The sequence below is a fragment of the Mchenga conophoros genome, linkage group LG11 (genome assembly GCF_057382185.1).
Source record: "Mchenga conophoros isolate Kocher_MC1m ecotype Shallow Benthic linkage group LG11, M_conophoros_male_GT1.1, whole genome shotgun sequence".
Classification (NCBI taxonomy): Eukaryota; Metazoa; Chordata; class Actinopteri; order Cichliformes; family Cichlidae; genus Mchenga; species Mchenga conophoros.
The window spans coordinates 38,199,497-38,211,887 of record NC_140536.1 but is presented as its reverse complement, the minus strand read 5'-3'; the positions used below and the strand labels follow the sequence as shown (position 1 = coordinate 38,211,887).

The 12,391-nt window shown below is 48.1% G+C and overlaps 2 protein-coding genes across 6 annotated transcripts in view; one reads left to right on the top strand and one right to left on the bottom strand.

The window, feature by feature from the left end:
• Nucleotides 1-357: 357 nt before the first annotated feature.
• On the top strand, nucleotides 358-6,886 carry LOC146565023 (ectonucleotide pyrophosphatase/phosphodiesterase family member 7). Its single transcript, XM_085292870.1, has 5 exons — nucleotides 358-736; nucleotides 3,360-3,505; nucleotides 5,252-5,875; nucleotides 5,967-6,237; nucleotides 6,702-6,886. The coding sequence occupies exons 1-5, from the start codon at nucleotides 373-375 to the stop codon at nucleotides 6,773-6,775; spliced, it is 1,479 nt and encodes a 492-aa protein (XP_085148996.1). The 5' UTR covers nucleotides 358-372; the 3' UTR covers nucleotides 6,776-6,886.
• A 274-nt stretch (nucleotides 6,887-7,160) lies between these two features.
• Nucleotides 7,161-12,391, bottom strand: part of LOC146565022 (sodium bicarbonate cotransporter 3-like) — a 32,929-nt gene continuing 27,698 nt past the window's right edge. For 3 of the 5 annotated variants that reach the window (XM_085292862.1, XM_085292860.1, XM_085292863.1), the window contains 12 exons: nucleotides 11,934-12,179; nucleotides 11,679-11,784; nucleotides 11,392-11,553; nucleotides 11,072-11,185; nucleotides 10,537-10,698; nucleotides 10,195-10,446; nucleotides 10,047-10,115; nucleotides 9,789-9,962; nucleotides 9,583-9,711; nucleotides 9,414-9,505; nucleotides 9,231-9,338; nucleotides 7,161-7,891 (listed from right to left, as the gene is read on the bottom strand). In XM_085292862.1, coding sequence (XP_085148988.1) covers nucleotides 7,810-7,891; nucleotides 9,231-9,338; nucleotides 9,414-9,505; nucleotides 9,583-9,711; nucleotides 9,789-9,962; nucleotides 10,047-10,115; nucleotides 10,195-10,446; nucleotides 10,537-10,698; nucleotides 11,072-11,185; nucleotides 11,392-11,553; nucleotides 11,679-11,784; nucleotides 11,934-12,179 — 1,696 coding nt within the window. In that variant the 3' untranslated portion in view covers nucleotides 7,161-7,809. The remainder of the gene's footprint in view (nucleotides 7,892-9,230; nucleotides 9,339-9,413; nucleotides 9,506-9,582; nucleotides 9,712-9,788; nucleotides 9,963-10,046; nucleotides 10,116-10,194; nucleotides 10,447-10,536; nucleotides 10,699-11,071; nucleotides 11,186-11,391; nucleotides 11,554-11,678; nucleotides 11,785-11,933; nucleotides 12,180-12,391) is intronic. The other 2 variants (XM_085292861.1, XM_085292864.1) reach the window with 1 other exon arrangement.

Sequence of the window (12,391 nt, the reverse complement as noted above, 5' to 3'; positions counted from 1 at the left end):
CCTTCACAGCAGGCCTCACCTCGGTCTTTAAACCTTCCTTTTCACTCGTGCCGCTCTCCTGTCAGAAATCACGACTCATCTCCTCGCAGCTTCTCTGTACGTTTTCATTGTATTCTACAGTTTGTAATAAACGTCATCGTCACCAACACTTTATTTAAACACTTATTTAAATGTGTTTTTTCCTGCTTATCATTGTGTATTATTCTGTTTTTATTGCATTTGGCTCTGTTATCAGTTCAGGAGTACAGGTGGCGCACTTTGGTTTCAGACTCTGTAATTACTCTGCAATGGGGTTTTCAGCCAGAGCCGATTCAAGAAGGTCAGCTCAAGTCCTGATAAGTGGCTGAGGCTCCAAGGTTTCGTGCTTCACACATGTCAGCTGATCTCTATCAGACACGGTTACACATTAACCAGGTGGTCCACAGGTGTGCAGGACAGGTAAAGCAGCTACAGCCTCGCTCCGAGCTGCAGTCAGTCGGAGTGAAGATGAAGATGAGGCCGCAGCTGCTCCTGGTTCTGACGGCGGTCGTCTGCGCTGCCGCCAAGCCTCTGAGCAAGGCGGCGATGACGAGTAACAAGCTGCTGCTGATCTCCTTCGACGGCTTCAGGTGGGACTACGACCAGGACGTGGACACGCCGAACCTGGACCAGCTGGCTGCGGACGGGGTCAAGGCCAAATACATCACCCCTCCGATGCTGACCATGACCTCGCCGTCCCACTTCACCACCATCACCGGTAACCATGACAACTTCATTTTAATATCAATTTAGTTTCAAAGTTGCAGCGGTCACAGCCAGTACTGCATTAGGAATACTGCATGCGCTGGAAAGTACACACACTGTACAAGTACAAATATTAAATACCTGAAAGTACTTAATATTTGTACAAGACAATACAGTACAACTTTGTATAGCACATTTAAAACCAGCAGTACACCAACGTGCTTTACAGTAACACAATCATTTATAGAAAGGCAACATTTACAGGGAATAAATACACCAACAGGTGGAGAGCACTAATCAGCCACAGCGCAGTGAAAATATGTAAAAGAAAATACAAACAACTCGACTATTCAACAACAAAATGAAATTTAAATGATTAAAACTACATAAAGAACATTTGCAGGATACAGACACTAACTAGGGAAGGCTGGGTTGAATAAAAAGGTTTTCAATCGCGATTTCAAAGATTGGACTGATTCAGACTCACGAATAGCAGTAAGAAGGTCATTCCAGAGTTTGGCTGCAGCTGTGGCAACAGCACGATCACCTCTGGTCTCCAACCGTGCCCTTGGTTCCCCCAAGAGATCTCAGTGCTCTACTAGGAGTGTACAGGCTGAGAAGTTCAACAAGATAGCTGGGAGCAATGTGGTGTGTAACTTTAAAGGTAAGCAATAGTATTTTAAAATCAATACGGTATTTGATAGGAAGCCAGTGCAGGTCAGTGAGGATAAGAGTGAGAGACTCAAACCTGCCAGTTCCAGTTTGTACAGGAGCAACAAAACTCGAACGGAGTCTCATGATGCAGCTGAAATCTGTCTGATCAACATGAACGGAAATATATTTGTGTCCTTTTGTATTTATACCTCTGTCTTTATCTACTAATATCTGTTTCTGCACTTTACATGAGTGCTGGATTAGGGCTGGGTTTTGATAATCGATTCATCGATTAAAATCGATTCTGGCTTGGATAACGTAAAATCGATTCATTAAAATCCTGAATCGATTTTTAAATATAAATTTATTTTTCCTGAAATGCCAGAATCTCTGGTGAAACCTAATGTACTGCAGAATATTTTTATAAAATCCCAGAACAGGAAAATCTCCTTCATGTTTTTCTGTTTTATCTTCAGCTACTTTGACACAAAGGCCTCTGCTGTGACGCTCACACCTTTGATAAAGTCTTGCGTGTGTCAGCTTCCTTTTTATTGATACAGAAATATGTAAATGTGCTGATCTGAATTATAATATTTCTGACTGTCAAAATTTCCCAGATTCAAATCGAATCGATTCGGGACCTTGTGAATCGGAATTGAATCGATTCTAGAAATCAGTGACGATACCCAGCCCTATGCTGGATGTTTGTAGGTATGAAAACTCAGTTTCCCCCTGGGATTAATAAAGTCTCTCTGATTCGGAAAAATCTGGGAGAGATGTTCCAGAAAAAAATCAATATCTTAAATGTTATAATTTACAAACTGCGAGAGCCGTCTGCTTTAGCTGCTTTACAACTATTTTAAGGCTTTTTGAAAATATTAATTAATTTCTGTGACCAAGACATTAAAACAACGAGACCGGAGCAGCAAAGAACAGGTTGTGCAGACGTGGTGCTAAAAACAGCTGGATAGGAGCCACACACAGTAGAGTCGGGCTGATAACCGGCCTCAGCTGGACTGTGATCATCAGGATCAGCGAGTTGGAGCAGACACGCTCCTCCATAACATGTCAGTTTACTGCTGATGTATCAGTACGTGCTGCTGATAATACGCCTCTGAGTGCAGCTTTAATCTGTAATAAATACATGATTTAAAAACTGCTTTCACAGGCACTATCAGACGGGTTAGCTGTCATGTATGTGAGCAGTTTGATTTATAATGCATCAAATCAGTGACCTCAGATTAGGTCCATGTAGTTAAGGAAGCCAGAGAGATAAGCTGTGACGGTGCTGCTGGGAAATAAACCCGTCTGAGACCAGAGTCCAGCGACTGCTGCTCCGGGGACAGGTTTAATCTGAGCCGAGGGTCACGGACACGCGACGATGATGTTAACCAGCTGCTGACGCCGCCACACTTTCTGACATTCAACTTGAACCTTTTGCAGACTGTGTGTGACGCCCATCCCACGGTCTGGTCTGTTAGCTGTGCCTGGAGGACAGCCTGTGATGATGGGAGGAACATTCGCTAATGCATCTCCCTCGTGGCCTTTCAGCCAATAAAAGCTTCCTTATTGGTTTAGTTGGTGATACCTGCTGATTCAGCCTGCACAGTGTAGATCGGCTGTGCAGCACAAACATCTCTGCTTGCTTTGCTGCTTGTCCAGGATTCAAGCCTGTGACCTCATGCATTTATGTCTCAGAAGTTGCACATAGAGTAAAACACAGATGTGTGCAAATCCCTCCAGACAATCTGTAGATTATTTACCTCCTTACCTGTGGGGAAAGAAAGCGAAGGCCATGCACAACCTAAAATCTGGCTCAGCTTCTGTCGGCGTTTCACATCGTCTCCAACTCCTAAATAAAAAGATCACTAATATCCGACCTCTGATAGTCCCTCTCAAATAAAGGATCTTACTTTCTGTCTGCTTTCAGTTTCCAGAGCGGTGCAGTGAAATGTGCTAAAACCTTCCTGTGTGTTCGTTAGGCCGATGGGTGGAGGATCATGAAGTCGTCCATAACTTGATGTTCAACCAAGAGACGAACCTGAAAGTTCCTCACAAAGAGACGCTGAAAAGATCGGAGTGGTGGGACAACGGAGCTCTGCCGCTGTGGATCACCGCTCAGAACCAGGTGAGTCGGGGTGAAGGATGAGCTGCACTGACACAGGAGGACACTGTGGTTATTTTACCAAACACGCAGGAGAGCACCAGATGTAGAAAGTAGACCACATCTAAAGGTGCGATTTCTATGTTTGTCTAATTCGAGGAAAAGTTGGATTCTTCAGGAACATCACTGATAAAAAACGGGAAACCAAGCTGGATGAAATCTGGCTGCTTCCTGTGAACGCGAGAGTGCTTCCAACTAGGGCTGGGCCATATTATACCGTTCACGGTAATACCGGTATAATGTTAGGCAACGATAGGAAAATGAAATATCGCGATAGAATGGGAGTAAACGCGCATGCGCAGTGCCTTTGTTTTCATACGCACATGGCCGATTGTTGAGTGAAAGAGATGAACCAGAATTGGTTTGTAAAAATGGTGCAACTTCCGTGATGTGGAACTGGTTTGGTGTTTGTCCGTCAGATACACAACAAAGCACATTTTTTGCAGAACATGCAAGCGGCCGTCGTTATTGTCGTATTTGTCGGACTAAGATGCTCTTAAATCTGGGAGTAATCTGGGTCCTAAACTCCGTATGCTTCAGGTCAAACAACACTGCAGCATCACTGAGCGTTAAAAACTGTCTAAATTCTTTCATCTTTAATAAAACGATCAGCATTGCTGCTTTACCAGGTGTAACTATAAAGTTTAACTTCCAGGCATCCATGAAAACAAAAGTTATTACATTTAACGGAGTTAGAAGTTAGCAGGAAGCTAGCGGAAGTTAGCTCGCTAGTTTCGCTTGTTCTGACTGAGAGATTTCTGAAAAAATTCAAACGTACAGCTCTGCTATCACTTCCAACATAAATGAAGACAGGAAACTAAACAGCAGTGACGTTTGTAGGGTTACTGAAGTTGGGCTAGCTGGTATATAATGATGTGCTACGTGATCGCTAGCGACACAGCTATGTTAGCATAACATAAACAGTGAAGCTGGAGGACGAACACTAACACTTTTCCACTTATAAAAGTTAACATGAAGGTTCTTCATGGTTAGAGACAAATGCAATCGCATGGCAGGATGCTGTAAACGGACCAAACTTCAGTCAGGAGAACAACTGAGATAATCCATCCACAATACGAGGTTAGTCATTAATATACTGCAACAACATGGGAATAGAGCAGCTGCCAGAGAATTCAACATTAATGAATCAATGGTACAGAAGTGGAGGAAGCAAGAAGAATGAGTTTAATAAAGTTTGATTTATCTGACTGCTTTGTTTCGCTTAATGTGCCTTATAATCCCGTGCACCTTATGGTCCGAAAAATACGTACTGCACACTGCAGTTTAATGTTGCAAAGCACCTCTTTTTAACTTCAGTGGATATTATACATGGTTATGCTCAGGATATGTCAGCCCATTTCTACTGGAAATGCCTTTTGGTTAAACTTTCACTAAGGAATTTGCATTTGCACTGTTACATTTTTATAAAGCTTTAATGTACATAAAAACCAGCTTCTTGTTTAAGTGAAAATAAATGGAAGGTTGTCTTTTTGCGCTAGTAATGTTGTGGAGTTGTATTTTGTCTCGCATCAATTATATCGTCGGTTATATCGTTATCGCAAATTTTCAAATATATATCGTGATAAATATTTTTGGCCATATCGCCCTGCTCTACTTCCAACACTTCTGGGCTGTTTGCAGCCATAACATGATCACAGAGCAGGAGTGCGATGTGGTGCTTACCATTCTGTTCAACTATTCTAATTTCAGGGTCTGAAAACAGCTTCCTTCTCCTTCCCCGGAGGCGGAGCCAACTACAGTGGCCAAGGGGTCAATCGAGTGCTACTGGAGGAGTCCGGCCACCCCGACGACAATGAGACCGAGTGGCGTCAGAAGATCGACACGGTGATGAGCTGGTTCTCCGAGGAGGACTTCCACCTGGTGACGCTGTACTACGGCGAGCCAGACAACGTGGGCCACGCCAAAGGGCCGGACACGCCGGACCGGAAAGAGATCATCCGTCAGATCGACCGCACCATCGGCTACTTGAAGGACGCTATCGATCGCCACAACCTGACCGACGGGCTGAATGTCATCATCACCTCTGACCACGGCATGACCACAGTAAAGAAGAAGCCGCAGGTAGACGAGGTCATCCTCAACAAATACCTGAATTTATTCGAGGTCGCTAAATTTGAAATTCTCGACTACGGTGGGTTTGGCATCCTGACGCCACGTCCGGGTAAGGAGCAGGAAGTTTTTGACGCCCTCTCCTACGTGCCCAATATCACGGTGTACAAGAAAAACGAGATTCCAGAAAGCTTCCATCTCGCCAAAAGTGAGCGTCTGCCTCCCATCGTGATCATCGCAGATCTGGGATTCAACCTGAACTCTGTAAGTACCCCAACGTTTTACCTCCAAGAACCAAGAGCAAAATTCAACAAATCTAGGGAACGTATATCGACTTCATATCGTTTCACACCAGAGATTCATCGTCTACGTGAATAAAGGTGACCACGGCTTCCATAACACTGAGATGGACATGAAGACCATCTTCAGGGCCTTCGGCCCGAGCTTCAAGAGGAGCTACCTGTCCGAGCCGTTCGACAGCATCCACATCTACCCTCTGATGTGCAAACTGCTGCAGATCCAACCAGCGCCGCACAACGGGTCCCTGAGCGTGACCGAGGACATGCTGCTCCCCACCACCACGGCCAAGCCTCCGCTCACAACGCCGCAAGGCTCTTTTACCACAGGTGCGTTGCCCTCGTCTGACGCTCTTCTAGAGTAGCGGTCTGTTATCCAAGGTTCAGGTAGACTCGTCTTTTAAGTCTGGCTTGAGTTCAGGGTCAGTTCACGTTCTCGCAGATCAACTCGCCACCTCACAACTTTTGAAGATGAAATAAATCATTTCATCTATAAAAAGGTAGAATTCTGTACATTGCTTACAGACCTGTCGTAAGTCCGTATCATTTGGTGCCATTGGTCGTCAGGCATTCACATTAAAAACTCTGGCTCCGCCCACTGCTCATCACCACTGATACAAGATGCTGAACCTACAGCCAGCTTTTGAAGGCGTCTCCAGTCCAATCAAAGAATTATTTCATATCATAAGTGAGAATTTAATAAGACCAGGTAAAAACTAGCCTAGCTTAGCTTTCAGCTCTGAGAGCAGATCATGTGACGTGCACGTTAACCACGACGCTCCTTTCCTTTCCAGCTGGATCGCAGGGAGCTCGGCTGTCCGTGGCTCTGCTGCTGGCCATGCTGCTGTCCATGTTCGCCGTGCTGTAACTGGTCCAGGATCAGTTTGACCTACAGCTGGAGTCAGCGGTTTCCTCATTTACTTTCACTCTGAATGTTGTAACGTTTGCTTCTCCAATAAACATGAACAACGTGAACATTTTTAAAGGCTTATTTTCTGTTTCCTTTTTAACATGTGTTTCACCTGATGTTCCTCTCGGAGGCGTTTCCGTTCGGTCAGACTGAACGCTGGTTGGACATTTTATCAGGTTGTGTCTGATACTGTGAGGACTGCGGGAGCCTCTGGTGGATGTGGAAGGAAATGCAGCTTTTGCATCAAATCTCTTTATTGTCAAATTGTTGAAATAAATCCATCAGAGATCAGCAGCGACTCCTGAAATGATGGAGACGACTAGAGAGGTCACGTGACTCGCTGTGATCGTCGCCACCAAACTGATTTATTAAACTTTACAAAGAAACTACGACAACAGCAGCTGTGACGTCATTCATTTTTCTGCTGTAGGCAACCAGGTGCTGTACAGAGACCGCGCACGCACACACACGCACACACACACACACGCACGCACGCACGCACGCACGCACGCACACACGCGCACACACGCACGCACGCACGCACACACGCACGCACGCACACCCTAAATCAGCATGATGGGTTAAATTAAAACGTGTCGGCGCTTCGCCCGTTTCACGAACACTGAAACAAAAGTTCAAACCATGAAATTAAAATTTCTGACGACATCCGTCCGGAGACTCAGGCGGCTGTTTTTTTTCCTCCTTTCTTTTTCAGTTTGACGCTTCGGCAGCCAATCACAGGCCGCCCGAGTTAAAAACACAAAAACGGCAGCAGAAGAAACCTGAGGAAGCCGTTTCCAGAAGTGGAGTCTCATGTTTCACCTTAAAACGATGAGAAAATAAAACGTTCGCCTCGTCCGAGACAACGCAGAGTCAGAAGTACGGCACGCTCAGGTGAAGCCCGATTGGTCCCCCCGCGACCTTTCGCCTCCCTCAGAGCACGCGGAGGAGCTGCAGCGCCCCCGCCTCACCCTCCTGCCCCGGGCGGTGGATCATAGCGACGTCTCGGCGTTCACGACTCTTTGCCCGTCCTCGTTCTCCACGTTTATCCGGACGCTCGGCAGCTTGTCGTGGCTGAAAGAGAACAGAAACTTTACTGGCACCAGAGTCAGACACGTCTTACAGACACGTTAAATTACTTCCACTTCCTGTAGTTTGGGGCTGTTCTGAGATCTGATTGTGCTCACAGCACAGGTGTGGCAGCAGCAGGTGGAGTGACGTCTGAGGTTTGGTTTGTGGCTCTGGGAGGAAGCTCGTCTCCGCTGTTCTGACCGAGCTGTCAGCGACTCGTTTTCATGTGTTTGAAGTTTATAATGAAAACTAAAAATAATCTGACATAAAGACCCTGAACGTGAAAATTAACAAAAAGTGGAAAACAGAAATCTTTGTCTACGTGGAAAAAAAAATCATCTTCATGGAAACAGAGAGCAGGGACATGAATAAGCCGTGTTTATCGTGTCTAAAACATCCAGCCTGAAAACATCACAATTGCATTTTTTTTCTTACTCCACAGCACAGACACGCCTGCCAGCGCTCACTTTTAATGGTTACAGGACTGCTGTTTATGTCTGACGTCATCAGTCGTGTCCGGGTCCAGAGTCAAACGAACACCGAGCTAAAAACTGTCTAAATTCTTTCATCTTTACTAAAATGATCAGCGTTGCTGCTTTACCAGGTGTAACAATTACGTTTAACATCCATGAAAACAGGATTTATTAAATTTAAAGGAGTTACAAGTTAACAGGAAGTTAGGTCGCTAGCTTCCACCTAAGCATGATATAGCATGTTCTGACTGAGAGATTTCTGAAACAATCCAAACGTACAGCTCTGTTATCACTTCCAGCATAAATGAAGACAGAAAGCTAAACAGCAGTGACGTTTGTAGGGTTACTGAAGTTGGGCTAGCTGCTATATAACGATATGCTACGTGATTGCTAGCGACACAGCTATGTTAGCATAAACACAGTGAAGCTGGAGGATGAACGTTAACTTTTTTCCACTTGATAAAAGTTAACGTGAAGGTTCCTCATGGTTAGAGACAAATGCAATCGCATGGCAGGATGCTGTAAACGGACCAAACTTCAGTCCAGAGAACAACTGAGATAATTCATCCACAATACGAGGTTAGTCATTAATGTACTGCTGCTGGGCTGGAGTTACATCGTGAGGTTTAAACACTGAGCTTTAAAACGATTAGCGGTAATGAACCGAGAGAGGCCGACACTGATCACTGTTTTTAGGGGCTTGTTGAGATTAAATACATACAAAATATTCGAACATGTTAAAAACACAACAGCCTTATTAAACGCAGAAGCAGGGTTCATACGTCATCACTTAAGGACATAAACACAGTGCAGAGAGAGCCAATCACAGAGCATCGCAGGTGATGTCGCTGGTGGTGAGGCAGGCGTACCTGAAGGTGCGCCTCAGAGCTTTGCTGCTGTCGGAGTTTTTGGAAACAGACTTCCAGATGCCGCTTTTGGCCATTTCATCAGAGATGTTCACCTCTGACGGGTCGCTGCTGAGTCAAACACACACACGTTAGCCTCTGCTGCAGAGTGCGCGCAGCCGTCAGCGTGCCTGAGTTCAGACCCACCGCTTTTTCAGGTTTTTGATGGGGAAATTGAGGACTTCTCCTCTGTCGTACGGCAGCTCCTCCTCCACCTCCTCCAGCATCCGCCGAGCGTCCTGGACACACACACACACATGGTTGAGCCAATGAGGACACAGAAGCAGGGTCACGTGCACACACCAGCGCCCTTCACCTCCTTCTCCTTCTTCTTGTCGTCCTCCTTCTTCTTCTTGCTCTCAGGGATCAGGTCGTCCAGCCAGCTCAGCTCTCTCTTGGTGAAGCAGAAATCCAGAAGCTTCCGGATGAAAACCAGAGCGAGAACCTGCAGAACGCAGCAGGAGGTGAGTCCCCGCGTTACCAAGGAAACAAGGAGATGCAGTGTCTCTCAGTGCGTCTCACCATCATGGGGAAAATGACGGCGGCGGGCGAGGCTTTGATGGCCCACAGCGCGATGAGGCAGGACAGCTGCACCACGGTGAAGACGTGCACCTTCCACAGCGGCACGTAGCGCAGGTAGATCAGGTCGGGCTGGTGTTTGGCCGGCATGCCGAACAGTTTGATGCGGTCAAAGAGCTGTGGGACAGACAGACGCACGAGAGGTCAGACCAGCTTTAACGCCGCCATCGGCCGGACGGACGCTCGGACGCAGAGACGTACCTGGATGCCTTTGAGCGAGGACACGCCCATGTAGAGGAACACGCCGTACAGGACGGGCATCGGGATGAACTGTAAAAGCAAAGAAGCGATCTGTGAAGGGAGCGAGGGAGCGAGGCGTGAACGCAGCACGCACCGTCTGACGACTCACCTTCAGGACGGAGGTCATGAACACGGAGCAGCCCATCAGGAAGAAGATCATGAAGCCGGTCACGCGCTGCTCTCTGATGCCGAGGAACTTGGGCTGCTCGCCGGGCGCCGCGCACTCCGACTCCAGCTTCAGGCTGTTGACGTGGGAGATTGAGAGCACCGTCGCCGCCACGAACCACGGCAGGCCCATGATGGAGCACACGCCCAGCATCACCGCCACCACCAGCAGGTCCAGATGATAGCCACACCCTTTCTGCAGCCCGCACACACACAAACACACACAGTGAGGTAAAGGTCGTCACCCCGCGGGGATGACGGCACGCGGCTTCACGTCAGTTCTGACCTTCAGCTTGTTTTCCTTCCTGTTGATGATGACGGCGGTGATCTGCTGGTCCATGAAGATGAGGATGGTGCAGAGCAGCGCAGGGACGGCGGCGGCCAGCAGCGTCCACCACGGGTTCGGGCCCAGCGGGGAAATCAGCCACCCCCGATTTTCAGACGTGGGCTGAAAGCAGCGCGAGACCGTTTCTATGGTAACCTCTGAGTGAGCATCGTGTCAGCAGGTGTGAGCCGACGGCGCCCACACGCTTGATGATTTTACACTTTTTGTAACATTAAATATGTTACATGTTACCACTTAATGTTTTCAAAAGATCCGAACTGTGAAAGATGAAGAACGAATCCAAAGTTGAGACCTAAATGAGAACCGAACCCAGTGAACGACCTCTGACCTGTTATCACAGCGAGCTGCCGAGGGCCCTCGCTCAGTCTAAACCTCCCCCCAACATCCATCACTGAAGCTGGATTACATTATTACTGGGATAAAGGGCAAATGGCGCCCCCGTTTGGACCTGCGCATGCTGAGAGGCGAGCGTTACCTTGAAGCGGTCGGGCACGTTGAGTTTGGGTGAAGGAACTCCCACCAGATAATCCACCAGCACCATGATCATGATGGTGAGGAAGACGGCGAAGTCGCTGATGGTCGATCGAACCTGCGGGCGGGAAACAGCATCGATATTTTCTTATCGAACGGTAAAGCGCGACGTCTCAGACCTCCAGCTCTGCACAAATATTAAACCGAGTGGTGATGTTTTCCTGTGGATCCAATAAATCCTTTATCTTCATCACACGTGAGAAACATTAAAGAGGACCGAGTCTGCGAGCACTCCATCGGCTCCTCTCTCAGGGTGTCACTGACCTTGGTGGGGAAGTAGCTCTTAGTCTTGAACTGCTTGAGGAAGGAGGAGAGGAAGAAGGTGGTGAAGAAGAGGATGATGGACCAGAAGAGGACGTCGGGGACGTAGGGACCGCTGTGGCTGCACGCCGGGCCGACCAGCTCCCCCATGAGTGCCTTGCACGTCTGTGGGGAGAGGGAAGCGTCAGCCGCAGTTCCTCTGATGACCAGCAGAGGCTGCTGCTCGTTTGTTCTGACTGAAAGGCGCCGCTGACGGCAGCGTCAGACAGCAAACAAAGTTTATTTCTTACCTTCGAGCTCAGCTGATCCCAGGTGATGTTTTCTGGGGTCACGTTCTTTTTGCTCCACACACCCAGGACTTCGGCCGAGGCGTTGGCGGGTGGAGCACACTGACATCTGAAACAGAGCAGCAGCGCTCACGTCAACTCGGAGCTAAATGACCACTTCACCCTCTTAGCTCCAACCGTGGGAGCACCGGCCCGGGATTCTGGCCCCGAGCAGATTCCAGCTGAAACGACCACGGTGACGTCGGACAGTCGCCTCACCTGTAGAAGGTCAGGTTGTCCAGCTGGTTGTGCATGTTGATGGGGTAGAGCTCCCCGAGGCGGACCAGCTTCTCCAGCGCCTCGTAGATGAAGATGATGCAGATGAGCGCGGCGAAGGCCTCCTCTGTGAAGCGGGTGATGTAGCAGACCAGAGAGCTGGCGTCCGTGGCGACCAGCAGCAGGCACAGGAAGGCGGTCCAGAGTCCGATGCTGGTCCTCAGGTGCAGGTAGGACAGATGGTACTGACTGAGGATGGGAAGGAAAGGAGGTCAAAGGTCAGCCGAGGGCACTTCTCTAGGCTCGCTCTCTCTAACCCAGCAGACATCCCTGCAATAACTGATGTCACACCTCCTGAGCGCCGCTTTGTTTGAAGCTCTCCTGACCTCTACGTGACCCCGACAAACGCCCTATAGCATCGACACGTGATCCCAAACCCTACAGCGGCTCCGCGACACGTC

Bases quoted from the DNA above. Each gene is read 5' to 3' on its own strand.
- LOC146565023 (XM_085292870.1), top strand. From the start codon at position 373: ATGTCAGCTGATCTCTATCAGACACGGTTACACATTAACCAGGTGGTC. The intron at 737-3,359 runs GTAACCATGACA...TGTGTTCGTTAG, and splicing joins CCACTTCACCACCATCACCG to GCCGATGGGTGGAGGATCAT. The intron at 6,238-6,701 runs GTGCGTTGCCCT...TTTCCTTTCCAG, and splicing joins GCAAGGCTCTTTTACCACAG to CTGGATCGCAGGGAGCTCGG.